The 26,017-nt window shown below is 39.5% G+C and overlaps 1 protein-coding gene across 1 annotated transcript; it reads right to left on the reverse strand.

Annotated features, from left to right (window-relative positions):
* Nucleotides 1-1,307: 1,307 nt before the first annotated feature.
* Nucleotides 1,308-4,625, reverse strand: cmtm8b (CKLF-like MARVEL transmembrane domain containing 8b). The gene is given in 7 exon segments (XM_054621245.1): nucleotides 1,308-1,366; nucleotides 1,369-1,387; nucleotides 1,549-1,561; nucleotides 3,163-3,263; nucleotides 3,460-3,590; nucleotides 3,593-3,626; nucleotides 4,494-4,625. Coding segments are annotated over 7 exon segments (489 nt in total).
* Between the last annotated feature and the right edge of the window lie 21,392 nt (nucleotides 4,626-26,017).

Below are 26,017 nucleotides of genomic sequence, written 5' to 3' on the forward strand. Positions count from 1 at the left end.
TTCACTCACAAAATATGACAATAAAATATGTTAATTATTCTTTAATGAACTTTCCCTCTTTATCATAAAATTGAAAGCTCCAGTATGAATAATAATTAAATAAATGTAACCGTTCAATTATATTTACTTGATGACATTATGGTGAGAATTCCTCTCTCTCATTCTTCACTTGAAGAAAAAATTTGAACGCAGGATTTTAACTTTGTGGTACTTGCAGATACAGTCCATGCTGCCAGCAATTTAGTTCTTGTGGAGAGACAATGATGATAAAAAAAAATCCCTTTTCAAGGGGAACTTAAAGGGGCATTCTGAAGACTATCCCACCATGTGTATTTGTTATATTTGTAGAATATGAACTAATAAGGGCATCATTACCCTAAACAATACCGAGGATATGACATCTGTGTCCACATTGAAGGCAGTATAAGCTTGTGCACAGTGCAATCACTTTTATGCACAAATCATAGATCACACTGCACATGTGGTTGTTTTATATTCCTTTTGGCTGTGGGCTGCTCTGGTCTTGCTTTGTATAATTTGGACATACAAACTTCAGTGATGTTTTTGTCATATACTGTACATCTCTCTGTTGTTCTCTCTGCAGATCATATTGTCAGGCAGTTGTAGTTGTGTTGTAGCTACAACTGCTGAGCTTTAACCTCCCTTTAAAGGCTAAAGCAAGGTGAAAGATAAAACCAAAAACACAATTATATCTAGCATTTAGAGACTGTTGATGTGAAACTTTGCTGACAGAAAATTCAAATAAAAAGTAGTTTTTTATGTCACTTTTGTTTGTAAGGCCTATCGAACCATTAATAAGGTTTTCCATGAGTCATTTCAAAATTCCAAACACTCATAATGCTTCACCTCCACTCAATCACAGTGTTGTCGTGAGTAACAGAATCTCATTCCTCTCGTTCTTCAACATTATTTTTCTAAAGAAGAAAACATTTTCTGGTGTGAAACATGGATTTAAAACTGTAAGGATAACAAGATATTGTACAAATGACTGCTTTTTATTTCTGAATATTTTCAATGATTTTCTTTTTTTTCCATCTTTTGTCCTCAATGAGCTCAACTTCACTGCTGTTTACTTACAATCTACAAAAAAGCTTGTTGAGAGCAAAGGTGTCCCCCTATATGTCTTCCTCCTAAACACATGACATTCAACAAAGGTATTCCATTACAGTTTCTCTTCAAGTTTTAATTTGACTGAAGCCTTGTCCTGCTCTGAAGTAAGATCTCCATCAGACACATTCCTCAGATAAAGTCTGAACATTGTTGCACCCAAACAACAAGTAATGAAACTATTGTCCTACTTCTGTGGTTTTCCAGGCACAGTAGCTCAGGTAACTGCTTCCTGCAGTGTAGTCAGAAATGCAAAGAACTGAAGCACATGACAGATGTTGAAAAGAAAATGGAGAGGGCCATGGAGAGAATGAGGCAGAGAGGTGACTTTTAAAATGTTCAAAGCATTATTCACCCTTAACTGAAATAATCTCTCATTATACACACATTCTAAGGTAGACACACAGCTGATGTCTTTACAGTGGAGCCTACTCTAAGACAACCAACAAGCTTTTCATTTATTTATTTAAAATTTATTTCCAAGTGTTTGTGTGACACAATACACACTGAAATGCATATAATTTATGCCGCACATTATCTTCCGTGGTCCCTTCAAACTTCCTTACAAACAGACCCCAGGCAGGTCAGATTGACGGCCACACAGCTACACCTCCTCCACCTTAATGCCACAGTCCCCCAGGGCTGTGTGCTCAGCCCCCTCCTGTTCATGTTGTACCCCGCTGACTGCAACTCCCGACAAAGTGACTTCTCTTGTTAAGTTTGTAAATGACACTACTGCCATCTGCCAAATTACAAACAACGTTGAGACTTCATATAGAGAGGAATTACACAATGTTCCATGAGGGTGCTCAGAGAACAACCTGCTGCTCGACATCAGTAAAACCAAGGAGCTGATTTTTGATTTTAGAAAAAAGGAGGCAAAGACACACACCCCTGTTTAATGGAGCTGAGGTGGAGCAATAAGTAACTAACTAGTAATGAATCGAAATCAGTGTCAGGAGAGAAAATGTTGCTTTGTGCATTTGATTTGTTCAAACTGTGCTTTATAAAGTAAGTTTGATTGATTGATCCCTAGTCATTAGGTATGAAAAATATTTAATTATGTTGCTATTCTTACTAATCGTACCCTGTAATAACTTACAAAATGTCCTCAAAGCACTTATAAAATATGCAACTCAACTTTTTACCACTAACTATGTACTTTTACTTCAGAGGAAAGAATTGTATTACTACATTTATATGACAGAGGAATGTTTTAGGTTACGTTGCAGATTCACAAATTATTTGAGTATTTTTCTTTGTTCTACCATTCGCAATATCAAAATTCTCAGTTGGAGAAAAGGGGAAAAGTAGAGCAAGACAACGTTTGTCTGGGCAGTACAGTAATAAGCAGAGGAATTTTGCTAGCGGTAATGAATTAGTGTCGGAGAAGTATGAAGTCATACAAGAAATACAGCCTTAGTCACAACATAAAAACACATCGAAGTCATCGCCAAGTGTGAAGTAGATCAGACGATGTGAAAGACAAACGGACAGACAGACAGAGATTCCTTGTATGATAGATTGATTTTATATTATTAAGTCATTTTATAAAGACTGTTTAAAAAAACACTCCATGCTGCCAGCAATATATTTATGGTGGAGGAACGCTTATAATCAAAATACTGCTTTTCCCCCAGAAAACTACTTAATGTGGAATTCCAAAGACAATCTCAACATTTTTATTTGTACATATTTTAAAAATATGGACTCATTAGGTCATTACTTCTTAAAATAATATGTAGGACATGACCTCGCAGCCCACATTGAAGACAGTAGCTGCTTGTGCGAAGTGCAATCCCTTTTTTGCACAAATCCTGGATTACACTGCACATGTGGTTGTTATATATTCCTCTGTTTTTCTTTGAAAACCCATTATCAGTCTTTCTGGCACTGGGCTGCACTTGTCTTGTTGTGTGTAGTGTGAACATACAAACTCACAGTGATGTTCTTCTAAATATGCAAACAATGAAAAAACATTCTTTCTGTATGAACTTTTCTCTCAACAGATCATAAAGTTTGGCGTGCTCTTACTGCAGATGCTGTCGCCCCCTGGTGGCCTGGTTGACTGAGAGAGCAGCTACTACTGCTGTCACCAGATACAGAGCTGCAGCACTGCAGTTCAAACACAGCGACTAGAAGAAAGAAAGACACAAAAACTAACTGCTTTGACAGCTAAATAGTCAAAGCAGTTAGACCATTTTGGTAAAACACAAAAGGAAATCAGTGTGTGTGTGTGTGTGTGTGTGTGTGTGTGTGTGTGTGTGTGTGTGTGTGTGTGTGTGTGTGTGTGTGTGTGTGTGTGTGTGTGTGTGTGTGTGTCTGTGTTACCAGTGTAGTCCAGGGGAACTGTGGAATCCTGTTCTGGGCTCCAGTGAGGTAAATTATAAACAGGCAAACAGTAAGAACCCAGCACAAGATGGCAAAAAACATCACCCAGCAGAGAGCAGACAGATGAATATGCCCCCTATCAGAATCCACACCAACATACCACACACCTAGAGGAGAGGACACAATACGAGACAAGACGCAAGGAATTTAGAGGACAGAGTGGAGCTTAACATACTCCTTAATCTACTTCAGAGTGAAAGAAGGAATTTTGAGGCAGTTGATGTGCAACTTTGTCTATAGAAAATTCAAAATAAATCAAACAAACAGAAACAAAAGTTCGATATCACTTTACTTCTATAAAAGCTTACTGAGCCATTTATTGTTTCAACATGCACCATCTCTACTCAATCAAAGTGTTGTGTTGAGTGACTGAATTCCGTTCAGCTCATTCCTCAGCGCTATTTCAAACCCACCCTTCCTGTTTTACAACAACAGTAACAATAGATTTAAACATGTTGCATGTGCTTGCAATCAGATTACTCCAACTGTGGCCTGTACTGCCTCTGCATGGCAGCCAGCCAGACTGTATTTACACAAAGGCTGACCTGACTTTTTTTCTTGGCTGATTTGGATAGGAAGAGACACAATGAGGGAGATGAAGGAGGATTTTCTCGTTGTTTTTTTCATAGAAACAGTTTTCTCTTTTATTAAATACACTATAGCGAATACTACAGAAACACAAATCCTGCATTCATATGTGCACTAATGTAGACTAGAAACAATCCAAATGCAGATAAAGTTGTGTTTGTGTGTTTCTGCATCATCTGAGCTTGTTCACATAACTTTCATAACTGAAACATACTTTCTTTCTCTCTTAATGTCTCTCATCAGCATCTTAACCAGTAGCTGCAGTTGTTACCATAGCAACTTATTGTCATCAGATCTGAAATGGTGACATTTCAGGACTGCTAAGCAATTTCTAACAAATAGTTTTCGAACACTGAACATCTTATAAAATACATATTCTTACTTACTATCTCAGCCAAGACGAGAATTTCTTTGGTAGTTGTTGAGAAGTGCTGGTCGAAGGCCAAGGTGGAGGTTGAGATGTTGCATTCTTGTGCTGAGGGACACCTACGGGCCGATGCCACAGCGGCTCTCTCCATGCTAGACTGACACAGACGGTCTGCAAGCTCTCAGTTGGGTTGTCGCTGCTGCAGAGGAAATTGTGTTCCTGTCCCGGAATCAAACAAGGACAAACCTTTAGAAAGGGTTTGATTTTAAATACTGTATTTCAGCTCACATGCTAAATACAATTGCATCATCTGACATTTGTGTTATCGCCCTGCCTTATTCGACTTAGTTTGAAAATCACTGACTCAACACCTTGAGTTATTATATTTACGCTGCAGAGACATTTTTATAGTAAAAAAGATAGTTAAATACATTAAGTTACTTGCTGTCACTGTTTTTCTTATTCTTTTATTATGTGGTGATGTGATGAATGCTATTAGGAGCCATGATGCTCCATGGCCATAATGCTCTATTGCATAACAGGCGCAAATGTCACAATAAATAGGCGGGTTATTGAGAAGATAGCCCCTTCAGAGGGATTCACAGCTGAGGGCAAGAAGAGTAGCACTGTGTGAAATGTACTTTAGGACACACTGATAATGAGAGTTATGCTACCAATGATAAATGATGCTGATAGGCAAGACGAGGAAAAGATGTCAGTGTAAGGGAATAAAGTATCGCTACATATTCTTTTACATGTTCTAGCCCCCTAACAGCAATTATTGATTATTTAGGTTGATATGCTACATTCTACTGTCATTGTTTTCTACAATACCATGGAAACCAATTTGCAGAGATTTAGTCTTGAATGAGTGATATAATGTACCAGAATGAACAATTAATTTTTGTGGTGCATTTAAGAAAGCTTTGATTTCAAGATTGGGGGCTGCGTAAACAGAGTGTCATCATCAGAGGACTCCCCTCTGTGTTTTCGACATGTGGAAATAGTCTGTCTTGATTAGCAAATTGTGTCTGACATGGCTATTCCTTGTTAAAGAATCTTTAAAAAAAATACATTTAGTCTTTCTCCTCTCTCATTAAAATTAGCATAATCTCTGAATATGCAAATATTCTTCATGTCAGACTTGAAAAGTCCTCCCTCTAGTATGTTCAGAGACGGGTTTCACAGGAGGGTTTCCATATCACACTTGTGTAAGTTGCATATTGGACCACAATAAACTACTTTAGCCTGTTTGTAGCCTGTTGAACTGAGATTCGAGTTGAGCAAAGAGAAACTTTCCCCCTTCAGCCAATGACTGTGAAAACAGCCTTCTACTTAAAGCTAGGGTGGGTAATTTCTTTACTGTAATATTTGGCAAAACTGTCCTAATAGCCAGTCAGCTATATGTAGGTGAAGTGCTCTGAGAATATCTGCTCATAACTTTGCTCTCCCCTGCCTCTGTGGGCCGCACCCAAAAATTGCCAATGTACACTTTGACCAATCAGAGCGAGGCTCCGATTCTCCGTTCTTATTGGCTGTGGGACTGTTCGTCTTCCTATCAATGTAACTGAATTCACATGAACGCGCATAACTGACGTTCGGTGGGAGGAGCTACAGCAGGTAGCGTGGCAGGGAGAGGCCAGAGAGCACGCGACGGAATCTCAACGGCTGTTTTCTCCAAAATCGCCCACCCTAGCTTTAACGCGCAGTAAATGTCAGACATCCATGTGAAGTAGCAATTTTTGAGTGGAAGGGGACTCAAGGATGAAACCATGGTGAGACCTTGTCCTTGCATTAACTCGTTTCTTACCACCAAGTGGGAAGAAAGATTTTTGGCCGAATTAAAACCCTGCCAGTGCTGCAGTGCAGCTATGGAGGGAATTAGTAGCTTTGACCACTGGGGGGCAGTAGTTACACATGTACAGCTCCCTTCAGAGGATACCTCAGAGTACAAGGACAAAAGATGCAAGGTGGAGGCCAACAAGGCATACTGGGCGGGTTAACTGTCGCCACCGTGGGTGTGTAAATTCTTGTTTTCACTCATTTATTCTTTATTTTTGTTACTAACAAGGAGAAGGCAACTCTACGGTCAAGATAACTTGGCTGATTCATCTGAGGGCTTACTCCCTACAGAAGCAGGTGTGCATTAGACCGACCAGAAACTTGGATGACTGAATGATTCATTGTGCTGTGACCATTGCATGATCATTTATAACGGTGCGTGTTCTGCTGATGATCTTTTTCCTCACAATAGAATAGATTAAATAATAATAGAGCAGAGGGGAAATGACTATTCCTTGATCGACTAAAATTAAATTTTGAATGTTTTCATTTTGCTTGTATTTGATTTTATAACAGGGAGATAACATGTTTATCTTCTGTGGCAGCAGTTCTAGCTGTAACTGTGATAGGACAGTAGTTGCAAACACCTCGGTCACTATAAATTCACACTTGATACAAAAAGTGAAATGACAAAAAGGCAGCAAGATTATTGATTAGCAAACAAATAGAACAATGAATTTCATGTTAAGATACTTTGCGGTGCTCTGTTGAAGTCAATAGGCTGGGCCATGCATTGTCTTACTGGGTATTTTACATGTTTTGTCTTATGCTACTTGATAGACTAATTCTGCCCTGCTGAGCACATTTTGCTCCTTAGAGCAATATCTCCACTGCAGCAATCTATACTCTGCATTACTCTCTCTCTCTCTCTCTCTCTCTCTCTCTCTCTCTCTCTCTCTCTCTCTCTCTCTCTCTCTCTCCATGTACTCAACCAACAGGCCAGCTTGTCTTGTCTTCCTCATGCTGGCCAGTGGCTACATGGAGCCAATACAATACAAAAAAAAGAAATGTCTATTTCTGTATATGCGATCAGCAGCTTGCACCCAGAAATATTCATCGTTCTTTGAGACCAATAGATTTTCTATACAAGCTAATTGTCACAGAGAGCTAGGGTTATTTCACTTTCATTCTATTAATTAAAACATGGAAACACAATCTCAATGTCATTTATTAATGTCAGAGCACAGTCTTAATTATTTTGTGAAAGATCGAACGTGACTATCTTCAAAAAGTTTGAGGTTTTACCCATTTAGGACTTCCCTTTTATCAGACACTGTACAATGTGTGTGGGGGTTTTTTTGGAAAGGAAAGGAAAATTGATTGTGAAATAATTCCCTAATAGACTCACTGAAAACAGATTTTTATAGAAAATCCATTTGTTGTTTTTTTTGCTTTTACAACTGATTTTCAATGTAATATTAATAAGTTCTATCTCCCATTATGATGGGCCTAAATTGTAACAGGGTGTTTTGGTGTGACATGAACACCTGGATGTGTTTGTGTTTCTACTCTGCAGAATGAATGGGGAACAATTATCTTATTTTTAATGGGTGCCCAACAAAATGCTCCTGCATCCCTGCACACTTTCTTATGTTATATAACACACATAATCAAGTTTTTTAACTTGGGTGTGCTTTGCAAAATGTGCAGCCAACACAGTATCTGTAATGAACATATGAATGATGGCAGCCACTGTCGATGTGCTCACATTAGAGTGGACTCTCCTCTGCCGCTGACATGGGAAAACATTGATTGATAACAAGGTCAATTGGGGTTGCTCTAAAGTTATTTGAGAGCTTTCTTGCTCATTAAAAACATCTACATCTTCCTCTCCATTACCTATTTCTACTCCTTTTCCTCCTAGTCCTCCCACTGAAAAGCATGTCATGACTGTATCATTATTTGTCCCCCAGTAGCCTTCATAGCTACATGATGAGATTTATATTCACCAATAATCACTCACTAAAATCAACTGGCATGAAGAACTGGCTGTATGGATGGATTTTTTTTCTTTTCTGAGTTAAAGTTAAAGTTTAATGTTTAAAGATATGCACAGATGGAGGGAGTTTGAATGACCCAAAGCTTTGATATTTTTATTAGATGTCGGAAGAACATGTACAATAGACAAGAAAATATATACCAGGGGATTGGAGGAAAAACATTTTAATACCAGAAAACCCTCTCATCACATGAACATTCAGGTAACAGTAGTCTGGATCATCTCACATCGTCCTCATCATAATTAATACAGCAGGCTTTTCCACTCATCAATAACTCCTGTGGTAGCCCCTTTCTCAGATTCTCCAAAGTAATTATTATGCTCTATTGTCTAGGCTGCTCAATTAAGGTTGGGCTTTTTCTTTAATTCCCAGAAATACCACAAAGGCCTAGAAGCACACAGGTGATTAGCGGCTATTTCCTTGATTTTGTGACATTTGTCTTTATATTTTTGCACACACACATGCTCATCCAATTGGTCTTGTATTATATTTTTGATCATTTAACTAATAATAATAATGAAGATTTACAAAGATTTCACTCACGCCTATTTATGTTAATGTTACCCATATAGTTTAATGTTAATAGGCTTTGATGGAACTATCAGGACTTAAAAGGAAGGTTGATACAGTACACCAACAATAACCAAACTATAGAATCAGAAACTCATGCTTAAATTGGCATGGGACTGTGTGAAATAATAGAAAATAACAAAACCTAAAAAAATAAAAAATAAACGTAGTTCATGACAATATCTGGACTTAAACTCTATGCTGTAAAATTTCACTTTATGTGTTGATTTAATTAAATTCAATGAAATTAAAGAGAGAAAATAAAATGGATAGATTTTCTCTCTTTTCAGACTCCAGAGGGAATTATTTAGGACCAGACTAATAATGTGCAGTTGTACCTCATGTTGCCATGTTGTTTATTCACTTCATACCTTCTTTTCTGAGAGTGTGGTGAGTAAAAAGAGTGAGGGATCACATCTCTGCTGGAAATGATGGAGCTTTTATCTAGTTTTCTTCCCTGCCCTCCCTTCCTTAAAGTGTTTCCATTCTCACCATTGTCTTAACTGCTGCACGGTATTTACTTTTACTTTCCTTCTCTCTAATTCTCTCTGCCCTGTTCTGTTGTCTTCTTCCTGGTGAGTGTTTAGATTGTGCCACTGTGACACAAAGCATCACCACTGTGTCACACACACACACACACACACACACACACACACACACACACACACACACACACACACACACACACACACACACACACACACACACACACACAATGCACCATTTACTGAAACTCTACATGCTAAGATGTAAATAACCTGAACTCCGCCTGAACCTCCCAATCCCCTCTATTCACACACACACACACACACACACACACACACACACACACACACACACACACACACACACACACACACACACACACACACACACACACACACACACACACACACACACGCACACACTAATAAATGTGTGCAAGCCTAGATGCTGCACTGTAATTGGCCACTGTGGCTTCCTGCTGTAGAGAAGATATTTTTAATACACACACGTAAAGACGCACACACTAATCCTTGCCTCTGCAACATCTGCCACATCCCCCAACACATGTGCTGGTTAAATGCAACCACACACTCACACACACATACATACTTAAGCTTCATGCACATACCCAGTGTAACCATGCAGGCAGCCCCACCCTGTTTAACCACCAGCCCTGACATCAGTTCTAAATAAAATGATGCGGTTGCTCACCGAAAGGCACAACCTCGCCCTCTGAGACTTCAGCTGCTGTTTTTTCTATCTTCTCAGTGTTTCCCTTGGATCGTTGCCTATGCTGTGTGGAAAGAACTTTGGAACAGTGTTTGGATCATATAAGGCTTAAAGTTTAACTGGAGATGTGAAAAGATATCATTCAAAAAAGTACATTTGTCCTGTGACACCAGCATCGGTCCAGTAACTAAATTAAATAATTAAGTGAAATATGTCGGCATTTAAACAATGTATTCAGTCTTATGTCAGACATCTTTTTAACCTCAAGTTATTTCTTGCTCTCTTACCTGCCTTCTCTCTTCTCCTTCCGTCCTCAACTTAAGCCTTGTCAACATTACCTCGTTTTATGTCAAAAAGACAAGGTGACTGAAGAATGGCCTATACAATTGTCTTTTTCTGTTTACCCTGAGTGTTGCTCCCTATATGTGGTTGGCTTAAGTAAAACAAGCTTTGATAGTTATTCTTCAATAAATAACTGTGATGTGATGGTAAACTTGCTGGTAGCTATTGGAGGTTGGAGCTCAGTGCAAATAATAAATGAATGCCCCTAATTAGGAAATGGTTGAGGAGAAGCCTTGGCTGCTTTTACCTTGTCGACTCTGAGTTATCGACTACTGAGAGTGTAAAAGGGTGTGCTGATATTGTTCAAAATGGCTGAAATCTTCAATTACTTTAAAATCAATGATAGGCAGGTATATTGTATATTTAATAGAATTAGTTTTCTAGTATTATTATTATTTTTCATTTTAAAGATGTCTGCGACCCTTAACTGGATAAGCAGGTTACGGAAAATGGATTTTAAAGATGTATTATTTAAAACAATATGAAACTAACAGCTGGTAGAAGTGGGGAACATTCATTCATTCATAAAATTGCTAAATATATGGTCCTATTATATTTTTGGATATCAATATATCCTATAATACAACAAATCAATAATCAATTGAGCTTTTTTAATGAATGCAAGTACCAGATCTCTTTCTTTCAAATTTATTATTATTAAATACTACTAATCAAGATATTTATCACATTGATACAAAAATCATATAAAAAATTCAACCCTGCCATACAGCAGTCCTGCTTATTGATTACCCACTGTGTTCAGCATAAACCCAGAAATATCTAAGGTATAGCCAGCACAATATAAACGGTATGATCCATCCCTTATAGCTGGTAATAGTGCCCAATCCTTCATATACCGTCGATGGGAATTGCTGGTTATTTTAGGATTTTTTTTTCTCCAAGACAATTAATTAGCATGCAAGGGAGATACGTGTGCAGAATCCTTGATTTCTTAACGATTTGTTATTTTGTTGTTAAAGTTATGGAACTTGAGAAAGCCTTATTTTTAAAGTCCGAGGGGCAGTACTGTGTTGTCCGAGTTGGTGGATGGATCGGCCCTCCATCTTCCGATGAGCATTTACTATCTACTAACCTTACTAGTTAGGAGAGACAGAGGGAGGGAGGCAGGGAGGGAGAGAGGGGAGAGAGGGGGCGAGCAAAGAGAGAGAGCGATGGATGTATCAAACAGCAGCCCCCTGCTGAGCGGGGAATGGAAAAGCTGCTGGCACCAACATGAATATTTCAGCAGATAGCTACAGCTCTCTGTACCACTCTCTCTCTTTCTCGCTCCCTCTGTCTCTCCCTCTGTCTCTCTGTCTGTCTGTCTTTCTCTCTCTCTCTCTCTCTCTCTCTCTCTCTCTCTCTCTCTCACCTTTTCCATATTTCCACTTCCCTCCCTCTTAACCCTCCACCACCACCAACTCCCTGCTCCTCTCCCTTTACTCTCTTGTGGAGTGGACAGTGATATTGAAGAGATTGATAGAGATGGAGATGGAGAGAGAGAGAGAGAGAGAGAGAGAGAGAGAGAGAGAGAGAGAGAGAGAGAGAGGGGGACCTGCTGAATTCTGGGTAGCCAAATCAGAAAATGGCCCCTGAATATAAATCTGGGAGAGCAGCAGCAGAGTGTTGCCACAACTTGGCTGCTTCCCCAACCCCCCCTGCTAGACACTTATGACGGTGTGGCCTGGGGAAGTTAGAAAATAAAAACAGAACGGATGGAACAAAACAAATATCAGCAGGCAGGATGTTTCTCTAGAGACCTAAATATATTTAACTGCAATTTTATTTTCAATTATTTAACAACTCTTTGCCTTATCTGTTCTTGATTTTTAGCAATCTTGTTATTTATTTTTATTTAAAGGTTGTGTGTGTATGAAAGCCTGTAGAGATCGTCTGTGTATTGTGGCGATGATAAAGACTAATGGTTGATGTATAGAAATCCCTTGATCAGTAATAACTAATGTTTCTGACGATTGCAAATAGCTACGGTAAAAAATGACGATGCGGAACGCACAATAAAGGTGAGCTGTTGCCTGGAGGAGCAGTCGTGTGATCCGAACTTGTTTTTTCACATAAACACTGTTGTAATTTTGTCTAGTGAGTGTGTGTTATAAGTTTGAGTAAAACAAGTCACTTGAGATTAGGAAATTCATTTGAAAAATATTCAGACTTGATCTGTGTAGAAATGTCTAGCTTGTATTTTTGGCATCATACCCAAAATAAACAAAACCCTTGGGTTTCCAGGAGTTTGTCATCAGAAACTTTTAGGGAATAGGGGATTTAATATGTCTCATGCATCACATTTAAGAAGCTTCTGCTACTGATTCCACTAGTTGGAGTGGAAACATTACCCAACTAAATTATAAAGAAATTGTTTCTTTAGGATATATATCTGATTTACTGGTAATAAAGAAAAATAAAATATTGTATTTTTTCATTTGGGACTTTTGATGTGTTCGATATGAGAAGAGAAATTACTTAAATTTACAATTTACAATCTCCATCTATTTCAGTCTCAAGTTGGTTAAAATGTGCCACCTACAATGCCTTGAACCTATAAAGGAAAGAGGAACACCACTTTAGGCCAAACTGGTTTATCATAATAGATCTATTCCCTTGCTTGGCCTATTTTGTTATATCATCCTATTGTATGGGCTAATTCAGTCTGTTTCTGTTGGGACTGTAACTGAAGCATTACTGATAGTGCTGATAGTGCCAATATAAGCACCCAGCCAAATAGCCTCCAAGCCAGATATACTGTACAGATACAGCCTCGTAATTTGTTTATTTTTCTCCAACAGTGTTTGTGCCAAGGTGTCTGAAGCTGGCTGACACTTATCTGGATAGCAATAAGTGGATCCTACTCTCCCAAAACTGATTTTATGTTTTCCACTTTTAAAGTACATGTATTTCCCAGTAAACCCTATCTTGCTATCTCTTTCTATATATGCTTATTTTTAACGTACAACTACATGCAGTTAAAATGACTTCAGATTTTATCAGAATAGTAGTCTTTTTGTGGCTGAACTGGCCTTGTTTTTGTTCGAATCGTGCCAGTTTTAATGAATATCATTCAGACTGTTCCCAGTGTGGTTCTCTGATTTATAGTTAATAACATGTTGAGTTTGCATCATGCAAAATGAAAAGGCCCACATTGCTTCTCGCATTAATACTGAACAAAACACTCAAAGGAATCTGCAGATGTGTTGCAGAACTCACGCTCAGTTTAAATAATTTGTGCAAAGGCAATAATTAACTTCTGATAGAAAATAATCAAAGATTAAGAAGAAATGACAGCAAAGGGTGGAATTGGTTGAAATTGGGAACTGTTCAACATATTGCTCTGTAAGTATCATAATATCGCATTTATCCTTATTCTTGGGCTGGACACTGGCTCCAGTTCCACAGTGCTGTGTGCAGTTGACCCTGCTCCTGACCCGCCAGTTTAAAAGAAAGTTTCTTCATGAGATCCATCATGGAGTTCCAACTCAGTACGAGCAAAGTGGTGTGTTTGAGTGTGTGTTGTGTGAGACCGGGTTGTGAGACTCTGGCTGGTTAGTTTTCCATCTGCAGATATGCCTGACATCATACAGGCCCAAGTGCTTGCCCCTGGCCAAGATATGGACCAATGGTGACCTCTGATAACACTGCTGCTAAATATGAGTGTGTGTGTGAGTGCATGTATGTGTGTGCTGTGTGCAGTATAACAGATAAGAGCGAAAGTGTGTGTCTGTGGCTGGAAAGTATGTTCACATGTGGTTGTTTCTGTGCCTGTGTGCGCGTGTGTTCGTTTAATAGTCTGCTTAGTGTTTCATGGTGGTAAATCGTTCACTCTGTCTCATCTCACACACCGCTGGACAGCAGAGTCTGCACCACCCTGATAACACACACGTGCATGCACACATTGCATACACACACAGTCATATATGCAAGCAGTATCTTTCTCTCACACTTTCTTAGACACAGACACACACACACATCAACCAAGGCCATGCACAGCCTCCCTCTACCACTTTGACTTTACAGACCAATAAATACTGTAGCCCGTAGAGTATCAGCCAGTCTATATGTCTGCTTGTCTGGTTACTGCCCTACCTGTCTATCCCCTGCTGCCAAGGTCAGTATTGTTTAGGAAAAACCTGTACATAGGTTAGGCAGTGAAGCTATGTGCTGAAGTGAGGATGAGTTTGTTTAAATATAATGGATAGGCTACAACTTTGTTAACCAGCTTTAAGCAGCTTTATTTGCTTTACTTTCTGTACATTCTGTACATGGAGCAAATACTTAAATATATCTTATGACTTTTCTTGTTTATCTATTCGCTTCTATAGCAACTCTGAAAACCACTGTTACAAAGATATTGGCACAAAAGAATACAAACAAAAAAAGAAATGATATAAACAAGGTGCAAAAGAAATATTGAAAAGAATAATGATCAAATGAGTTTTAAGATGTAATTTAAAGGAAGATTATGCCCCTTGGACGAGTAAATTTAGTGCAACTCTGAAATATAATCTGGATCATGGCTTTGAGGAGCCATAAAAGTGATCAATACAATCTTTAAGTTACTCTACACATGGAACAATATAAACTATTTTCCTAGCAGTCACATTTTGTTTCTGTTGGAGCATCTGGTTTTTGCTTTTCAGTTTGTTATAAGACCATTACAGTACTGAGTCAACGCAAGTCCTGTATGCCAATTTAAAACTCAAAATTGGTCTAATCCTCAACGTATATTTTAAGTAAAAACTGGAGTGGATGCTGATTGTCAAAATGTAGGCTGCATTTAAAAATGCTGTTAGCAATAGGCACAAACATATGGCTGTATTGTTGCAAGAAAGAAGTTCCAGGATCTGTTGTGTATTTTGTGTTTTAATATAACAAAGAAGGAAAGAAAGCAAAAAGGAAATAGATAAGCGAAAAAAGAGATGGGAGGATTGATAGGCACAGAGAAGGTGGAGATGGAGGTGGAGAGCACCCGGCTGCTGGGAGCATAAGATGGAGGCAGAAGGAGATGAGAGAGGGATAGATAGGTGAGCAGAGGAGAAAGAGAGAGCAATCAAATCTTTCCAACACAGAGGTTATTAAGCTATTGAAGTCACATAGAGCAGTAATAGAGGCAATGAACCGTGTGTGAGAGAGAGTGTGTGGTGTATGTATAATGGAGGGTTAATACTGCTGGCTCTTAATGGTAATTTTGGCCTGTCACTCTTCTAAAGGCCATCGCTGTGGGCCATCAGCCAGCCGCACACAACCACTGGCACCCTGCAAATGTCACCATTATCGTGCGTGTGTGCATGTTGAATTACTTTCCTGTTTTCTTCCCAATCCGTTCTTGTTTCTCCGAGTTTCACCATGTGTCTATCTGTCTTTCTCTTGGCCCTTATCATTCACTCTCCCCTCCTCTCAATGTATTGACTAGTCAGGCTGTAAATATTTACATGCACTGAAGCCCCGTCAATCGATCTCTGTCCATTTCTGTCTCACATTGACAGAGTTCAGTTACATTCCCAGCTCTCTCTGTAATTGGCTCTCTTTTTTTCTAGCCGTTGTTCATTATTCATATTGTCTGTGTTTCCAACAACCACGGCTCCAAATTTAACATTTCTTTTAAGAAAACTGACAGCCAACATTGTCTCTCATGTGTAGAAAATGTTTTATCACCATGGGGCCAAGCTAAACCATTGATAATGCATGGGAACATGCTTGTCAAGAGAGGATTCAGTTTGTCTCTCTGGAAAAACATTGTTGTCTAAGGGTATTTTTGGAAACCCGTGGTTTCTGCAGAAAATGTACGTTACAGAGCTGTTTAAGATGTCTTTTTCCAACTAGAGATATGTATTTTGCCATTTCATGAGGCAATTTAAGTCGTCTGATACCAGGTAATACAAATATTCACATGGCAGACATCAGGGTTAGGGTTAGGGTCTGGAGGTTTTGTTCCCTTTAGCCATCTTCATTTTATCCCATTTATCATTTATGATAGAGCCTTGCCATGTGTCATGAACCTTGAACATACAAATAAAACATTTACAACAGTCTGCATGGGTCTCACTTTGATTGTGTGGTACAGAGTCTGTATTCTTTTTTTTTTAAAGAAGTTCTTTTCCTTTCTCACTTGGCTGAACCATAATATTTCATTTCAATTTTTTCTATTCAAGAACTCACTCCCACGTAAGCTGTATCCTTGGACCAAGGATAAAAAGGAAAGCTTTTGATCAAACAGGTTTGTACTAACTAAGCAACAAGTGTCTCATGCAGTTTGATTCTCAGTAATCAGTGTTTTGTTAAGTTTAAATGTCAGAAACATTTTCACACAGACTGTAGCAAAATTAATCTGACGTTAGAGTCAACATATATTAGAGTTGTGTGCGTTTAAGTTGCTACACATGACAGTGAAAAGTTGGAAGCTAACCAGGCACATAGTAATGGTTTTGTTGCCATCTGGTTTTTAATGCAACCCCAAAGTGACATCTTGGTGTATTGAAGACTTGAAACCAGTGATTGAGACCATAAACTCATGTTTACTGAGGTAGTAAATCAAGTGAAAAGTAGGGTGATTTGCTCATAGACTTCCGTACAATCAGACTTATTTTTACAACCAGAGGAGTAGCTCCCTGATGGTCATTTGAAAGAATGCAAGTTTAAGGCAATTCTGCATTGGCTTCACTTTCCAGACTCGGCAGTTGCTGCCTGGTGACAAACTTGATGAGCTGGTGTCTGTGAAAAAAGAAGAGTATGACATAAATAAAACTAAAGCAAAGAGGGCTCTCAGCAACAGTGAAATACTGTAGACACATAGAAATGGCACACTGTGTTTGCTCTTAACATTTAATGTATAATTAAGGAAGCAAAAGTGTGCTGAATCTTTTTTGCTTCTTGTTGTTTCTGTTATTCTATCCTAGTTAGGCCTTGAAATCTTCGGCTTGGTCTACAACCAGTTTTAAGTATACTTTTCTCCTTCAATCGCATGTTTGTTGGACCATAATGTAAATTCTATATTTGTCTTTAACTCAGAGAGACCACTGGACTTGAATGTTAAAAACAATACAAACTGAGAAATTTACTAACATACAGATAAACTTCGCTGTGTGATGGATTCAACTTCGCCCCCATGATAAAGTGTATTACTGGAAAATGGATCCTGTTCACAACTGGCATTAACATGAGGAGTGGATGCTGACAACTTTGAAATTTGCAGTGTATGTTATACAAAAGTCATAGTTAGTTGTTGCTTTCACAAGCCAAAGGAAACGCACAGTGGTTATCTAGCTTGATGTGGTGTGTGGCATGACGGGTAATGCTTTCTGACAATGACTCTCTATCTTCCATCTGACTGAATAGGAATTAGACTCCATTCACCACCACACCCAAAAGGTCTGACCCCTGTGTGTGAGTGTGTGTGTGTGTGTGTGTGTGTGTGTGTGTGTGTGTGTGTGTGTGTGTGTGTGTGTGTGTGTGTGTGTGTGTGTGTGTGTGTGTGTGTGTGTGTGTGTGTGTGTGTGTGTGTGTGTGTGTGTGTGTGTGTGTGTGTGTGTCCCCGCAGGGCTGGTGGTAGCATTGCAGAGGGCCCGGTATTTTATTGTCCTCTGGGAGATCAATGACATTCCCCTCCTTTGAGTCCACAGATTATCTGTTTGTGCCCGTTGTCTGAGAGTCTTTCTGTCTCCCTGCCTGCTAAGCTTTCTCTCTTCTACACGAGGGCCGTCTGTCCTTCATTCTGCTGTTCTACTGGCAGTATTTGTCTTCCTGTGTGCCTCAGTGACAGCATGCCCTCATTTTCAGGCCACTTGTCAATGTTTTGAGAATTTAAAACAAGTTAAATGAGGACATCCTTAAAGACAACTGGTATATATTCCGATGATGATGCAAATCCTTAGATTGGAGCAAACACTCGACTTCCTGCAAGCTACAGGTATTACATGTAAAGTGCAAACACTGGCCTGCTGACAAGAACTTCTGGTTGATTTTTATTGTCTCTGAATTAAAGGTGTTCCTTTTGACTTTGGCGTAGGTGCACACGGCAAAAGCTCCCCCTTGTGACTCCATGATAATAAAAACAACAGACAAGTATGGCTTTACCCCCATGGAATAGCCAAATATGATCCAAAAAACGTACAGACCTCAAGTCAGACAAGACTAAATCTATATCCACCATTTTACAGGGCAAACAATCATGGGTGAAAGAGATCTGAACTGATCTCTTTTTTTAACCTTTTTTTTTACTGAGATGTTACTGTTTTGCTGGCACCAGCTCAGTAAGTGATTGTAAAAGTTACTGACATGGGTGCTAAAAAAATTGACGAGTGGTTGTGACCCCTGCTTCTGCTACCACATGTGTTCTCTTTACGCCCCGAGGTTCAAATCCCTGTTGCCCACCCCCTCTTCTCTCCTGCTGCTTGAGTAGAGGATACAAATACCCATAATGACAAGATAACCCAATCGTGTGAAGAAAACCTTGTATATTAAGTGGTCTTGAAATGTTTTTATGTTGTTGACATTCTGAATTGTGATGAGGCACAATACTCTACACAAGGACACATGCAGTTACTCTAAGGATGAAGACATGACATGGCATGAACATCCAGTAGATCCAAAAGCTTCCCATAAGCCTGTACATGCACTCAATCATATTATAAATGCACAATGATCCAATTGACATCCTCACCTCTTTTTCTGATACACACACCGGCGCTGTACAGGGGCACATGATTCAGTTCAAGCAGCCGCCATTGATTTTAAAATACACTTGCTGGTCACTGTGAAGAACAATATATACCTCTGCTTGTTGGTTGGGAGGTGGAGTGAGCGGCGAAGGTACTCAGCAGGCTACAACTATTGCAAACAGAGATAACGACGTTTGCGTGTGGCTAACTGAGTTACATCCTGTGCTTGTAATGTGAAAAGCATGGGCAAACACTGCAAAGGGAGGACAATATCATGCTCAAATTGGGTGGTAATGAAAAGTACTGTCAGTGGAGAGAGCAATCAATCATGACTGTTAGTGGGGTCTTTCTACGTTTAATACACATTCCAATTTAATTGAAGATTAAGAGCAGTTTAAATGGCGTAGTCTACAGAGTAACTTCATTTCTCCTTCATTTTTCTATCTGTGGTGTCATGGGAACAGAAAATAGCATCTTCACCCTTTACCTTTTGATAATGAAGGAACAAGGACTGTCCTTTTATAAAGGTGATTTCATGGTTTCTGTGCTTCATTAGACTGCTGTGGAGAAAGAAGAAGAAAAAGATGAGGTGAAAGCGTAAAACAGGGAAGTCGTAAAAGGGTAGAGTGGGTGAGAGAAACAATGAGGTGTAAAGCCTTTGAATGGGGCAGTGGTGGAATGTAACTAAGTACATTCACTCAAGGACTGTACTAAATTAAAATTTTGAAGTACTTTTACTTTACTTGAGTATTTTCATTTTATGCTACTTATACTTCTTTCTGACATCACTCCATTTCAGAGGGAAATATTGTACTATTTACTCCCCAAAATGTATTTAATAACTTAAGTTACTAGTTACTTTGTTGATTCAGTTTATCAATACTTAATACAAATCAACTAATAAATGATATAATATTATAGGATAATCTTCCAGGCAGTGTATAAAGTAATTACAGTTAGCCCCACCATTGTGTTACCATGCCATAGACAGAGGCATCAGACACACACACAAAAGAGACTGTATACCAGAGCAGACATAACCTCGCTAGCTGTTATTTAAAATTTCCGTCAGCTACTACATAAATATATCTTGTCTCGCACCTTAGATTATCAAACAATCCAGCAGGAGGTATGCTAGATGCATTGGTTAACTTTAGCAGTTTTTCAACAGCAAATGATCAACCAATTTCAAGATTGGTTTCTTTTAGAACCAGTTATCAGAGCAGGTTTATTTACATTCCCAACAGAGCTGTTGTCAAGGCTAAATGGACATTTCTCCATGTTGTTATGATTTTTCCTTTTAAAAATACAATTTTTTTTGTTCGCAAAAACAGATGTCATTTGCTTTGGAATTTAAAGGATTAGTCTGGTAAAATTCTTTATTTTTCTGAATGTATCCTACGAACAAGAATTCTCTGTACAGTCAACCGTGATATATCGTATTCCTCCTTGCCATGATTGAGCTCCATTGTTGTCCAAAAATAAATCAATGAACCACACGTCTGCATTGGGTGACATGTTCTTCCATTACAGTGATCAGAGGTAAAGTGGTTTCTTTTGAGTCAATCCGAAATACAGTCCTGCTGCCGGAAATACTCAGCAGTGCACCACATTCGCAGCTGAAAATAGTCCCCAACAAATTTAACATTTTTACTCCCTACTGTAACTTTTACTAAAAACTGCAGTTCCCAGATGTCTTAAGAAATGATTTACATTGGTGACCTGTTTTACATAAAAAAAGAGGCTGGGGAGACTAACACATTGTATGTTTTGATTTTTGTATTGGCTGTCTTGACAATAAGATAAATATAGAAAGATTCTCTTTAAGGTGTCACTTTGTAAACAATAGCAGCTGCTGGCTTGCAGGCTGAAACAGGCAAGTTTTTCGGTTACATTTGTGTAAAATACGTGTGTGAAAGGGTTTTAAGTAAGACAAAAGGAAAGGATGGAGGGATGAAGGTTAGCTGAAGACAGGAAGACAGGGAGACATTGAGGAGAAGAAGAGAAGGAGGAATAGGAGGAAGGAGTGAGGGCATCTCCACAGCTGATGCTAGTCTCAGCCAGAGGGTTCCAGGAAAACACACAAAGTAGCCTTCGCTATGCACATGTGCACACACACATATTAGCCTCTTCCCCACACAGACACACACATAAACACACAAACACACGCAGGTGGGACTAAGAAGTGTAGTGTGCCAATTTGTTGTGCCCCTGGTCCCCTCTCAGGAGGCTCACAGACAGGCATCCAGCCATGCCAAGACTGGCACTAGTCCCGCTAACACACACACACACACACACACACACACACACACACACACACACACACACACACACACACACACACACACACACACACCTCCACTCTTACTACACTGTGGCTGCAGGCAATGCAGTATCAGGGCTTTGTGTTAGTGTATGTGTGTACGTGTGTGTATGTGTGTGTGTGTTTGCTTCTACTTTTCTCCATTTATATAGACCACAAGAGACAAATGCCGACGAATTGGGAGCATGTGAAAGGCACGGCAGCCGTTTTCACACATGGAAAATGGAGCATTGCTTACTACAAATATCTGTGAATGGTTGTGGTTCACACTTAAGTCTTCCATACGTTCCATTTTGACTCTTTCAACACATGGCTGCTGTGGATAGAATGTTTTGCTTTCCCCCTCTTGTCCACGGTGGCAGGCAGCACTGTCGGAGCGACTTGGAAAATAATGCCATGCAGAAAGAAGTGTGTCTTAATTCTGTCACATGCTGCCCCAGGGAGGATTTTTACAAATTATTTAACAGTTGAATAATGTTTATCTCTATGCCTTCATCAGTGCTGAGAGGAGGCTCATCCTAATTTCAGTGAATGGGAGTTCACGCCGAAGAAAGCCCTGTGTAAGGAAAATGCAAGTGGCTAACAGTGAGGGGTGTTGCTTCAGGTAACAGTGAAAGTTAGTATGATCCAGTGAGTCCATTTTCAGTGAGAGTGGGCAGATTCGAAAGCACTGGTTTACTGTACTATGAGACAGATTTTACAACTCTAGAAAGTTGTCATGGCATGTTGTCATTTCATCTTTTCAACGATCAATGAAATTAATGTATTATTAACGGTAAGAGCTTGTTTCTGTAAAGATATCAATTAACTAGCTCATATCACCATGTCTATTATTTAAATCTACAGCAATGCCCACTGTATTGAATTTGTCCTTCATAACAAAGACTTGACAAATATCGGTGGAATATCTCAGCTTCTCCACGTTCCAACTTCAGGTTCCACTCCATACAAACATTTCACCATTGTCTTCCTCAGGGACACTTCGACCTCTGAGGACGTAGTTTGCTGATCCAACAAGATAGACCTAATTCCTAAAACAAAAACCATGAGTCCTGCTCTTCTGTTCAGTTCTTTGCGCTCTGTGCTGGTACTGTCATTGTCACTGCATGTCCTCTGGGCCAATTATACAGTGTGTATTGTCTGATTGGGCTACATATTGTTTAAGCAATCAGTACCACTGTGGGACTGTATGTGTGAGGGATTGTGTGTAAGTGTCTATGCATGTAATGTATTATCTGATGTGATAAGTATCTGTGTGGTGGAGGATAGCAGAAATTGAAAGATAAAACTGAAAGAAAGAAAGACCTGACTCCTGCCTTTCTGTCTTTTCAGGGGCCCGGTCTGGCTCTAATCAGGGAGCCGCAGGGCCGACTGCACTCAATTACTCACTCATTAGTCAGCAAACAGGAGAGGCCACTCTACGCAACTGTTCATAGAGCACATTCCTCTGTTTGCCTTCTCATCGGTCTGTCACTCTCAGACATGCAGTGTACTTGTTGTGACATTTTATAGCTTTCGTTTCCAAACCATCGCTTCCTCATTTTGACAGCCTCTGGAGCCTCAACTGTAATGGATATTAGATGACACTGCCAGTTGAAAGCACAATCTGATAGCCCTAGCTCTGAACAAAACTGTTTCCTTTCTACACAGATTTCACCATGACTGGGAGACTGTCCGAAATCAAGTCTGAATTGTTCTATTTTCGATTGTTTTGGGTTCCTTTTTTTGTTTTATTTTATTTTTGGGGGGGAGGTTGGGGTGGTGTGGTTGTTGTTGTTGTTGTTGTTTTTTTACTTTGACACCATCACAACTATTCAAGGGAATATAGCTAGACAGTATTGCCCTCAGCAAGGATGGGATTGGCAACTCAGACAAAATCAATGTCTGTAACACAAGGGGTTGTAAGGGGGCAAAGTATCGTGGAAAATACTGTTGGTCATAATCGTTGGCTAAATTGCCCGTCTACTTTGGCTCCAAATGTTGTCTGGGTGCCATAGCCTTGACTTACTGCCTCTGGAAATTGTTGCTATTAAGTTGGCCCCTCTTTTTAGTCTGCCACTCATAGTTGGCATGGTTTACTGAACCCCATAGGATTCAGCGGATAGATGGGCAAATGGAGAATGTGTGCTTTCCCTCCTACAGCATAGCCTCTCGAACTATAGGCATTGAAAAATATCTCTCTTTGTCAATAGTTCTATTTATTTATTTGTTTATTTATTAACTGCTAAACCTACCCAGGGGGCAGATCAACAGATAACAATGCATTTTTTTGTGTGCTTGCTTTGTCTTGTGAGTGTTTGTGTCCCAAAGTATTGTTGAATTGTTATATATTATAAGTTACATTGGTGATGCTTGTGACTTGTTTTCCATACTAATGTTTCGTTGTTTACGTTTTACTTCTTGAGACAAATTAATGCACTGTGTTCACAGTGTATTCATTATTATTATTCATCATTCACCTGCATGATCCGTCTTCACTGAGGTCGTCATGACATCATAAATTAATCTCAGCTATAACTGTCAAGTCTCACAAACTCACTGTCTTTGTCTTTATCAGTTGTCTTTCTCTCCACCCTGTGTTCCCTGCTCACTCTTTCTGTTTCTCTCCTCCTGTGCTTTCACCTGCACACCCTTCACAACAGAGCTGTCAGCAAGGCGTATGTGTGTGTGTGTGTGTGTGTGTGTGTGTGTGTGTGTGTGTGTGTGTGTGTGTGTGTGTGTGTGTGTGTGTGTGTGTGTGTGTGTGTGTGTGTGTGTGTGTGTGTGTGTGTGTGTGTGTGTGTGTGTGTGTGTGTGTGTGTGTGTGTGTTAATGAAACTGACAAATCCACTCTTGCTACTCCACCCACTCCAAACCAGACCTGACAAACAAATGAAATATGCAAGCTCAGCAATTTGTTGCCTATTCTCTTGGCAGTGGCCTTCTGCAGAAGCTTATCCAGAAAAGTACACTTTAAGACTGACAATCAGCCAACAGTTTGTTGCTTCATGCAAGCCACATTGTACCGTGTGTTATCAGCCGCCTCCTCCCAGGGTCATGAAACAGAATTTAAATGTAATGAGGCTCCCTTTTTGTTATTTTAATAAATGTAACTTTCGTTTTCTTTATATGAGAGTTACACAACTGCCACTACATGAAAGAGATAATGTAGACAGTGTAGGTTGTTTTAAAAACCCACATGGTTTGATGCCTTTTTCATTTAAATTTCTAAAGACGTGCACATATTTAAAGTTTATCCACGTACAGAACAATATATCCATGGACTACCATCAGAATACAGATCTTGCAGCTGCAGGACATGTTGCACTCTTATAATATAGTTGGAATTTTATTGCACACAGTAAGAGCTTGTAACTTTGCCAGTACCTACAGCTGAAATATCCAGAATCACATGTCACTGGTTGTACTGTAGCAGTCACATAGGTCCAGTTAAAACTGAAGTTTGTTTGATTTTGACTGCAAAATCTTAACAGTTCATCTCAGTTGTTGTTCAGACCCAAGTGTTTGGCTTTCAACTGATTTTTGTTCTCCTGGTTTTTTATATATGCTCAAACTTATTTAAAATTTGAATGTAATTACTCTGTATTTTCTACACTTTATGGGAAATATTGGCAAATATGAAAAGGATAGTTATCCATCAGGAAAAAAAGAGCAAGAGGGAGGGTTCAGATATTTAAACAAAATTAAACAATAAATAATTGAGAATACAAGAAGAAGATATCAAGCATTCACACACTATCACAAATGTTAGATTGCACTTTAAATTCCATTGCCAAACAGATAGTTAACAAATGGATGGAGTGTTCTGTTATGAGACACATTTTTTTATTTCATTTTACAATAAATTCATATTTTTAGTCGGAAATATTCCACACAAACATATAGGATGCACAGATGCACTACACACACTCCTGCTCACAGTGAGAACCCTCGTCTGTATCCAAACACAAACACACACTTTCTCTCCTCAGCTACGCACTGTCAAACACCTGTGTGTTTGTGTGTGCATATATGTGTGTGTGAATGTGTGTGTATGTATGTAGAGGCAATGCGGAGGTCATGTCTAGCCCCACGGCAGTTCATTAAAATGCATGTGTTTTGGGGAATGTGTTTGTGTGTGTGTACTTGTGTGTGTTACTGCGCTGTTCACATAACTGTTTACATAATTGATGAATATGATAATGACACAAGCTGGCACTGTGCTCATGTGGGCATTTGTGTGCCCGATCGAGTGCAGGTCTGTGTGTGTGTGGGTGTGTGTTTGTGCCGGATGTTCAGGGCTTAGGCAGAGGATGCCCCAGTCGCATCACACGCCCATCATCTTGGCACTGACAGTTTGACCATTGACAGCACTTTGTTCTGTTGGCAGACAGACAGGGGGACAGACAGACAGGTAGACAGACATGCTGACAGCATATGGTGCAAAACAGGAGACCTGTGGACCCATGTGGTAGTTAGAAAAACACTCATCTCTCTCTCTCTCCCTCTCTCTCTCTCTCTCCTCCCCCTTGGCATATGTTGTGTGTGGTTGGCTGTGCGCCACATGCCGATCCGATGCCCTCGGCACTGCCGGGGCTCCGTGCCA

Source organism: Anoplopoma fimbria, chromosome 20, assembly GCF_027596085.1.
Source record: "Anoplopoma fimbria isolate UVic2021 breed Golden Eagle Sablefish chromosome 20, Afim_UVic_2022, whole genome shotgun sequence".
In the NCBI taxonomy this organism is placed as follows: domain Eukaryota; kingdom Metazoa; phylum Chordata; class Actinopteri; order Perciformes; family Anoplopomatidae; genus Anoplopoma; species Anoplopoma fimbria.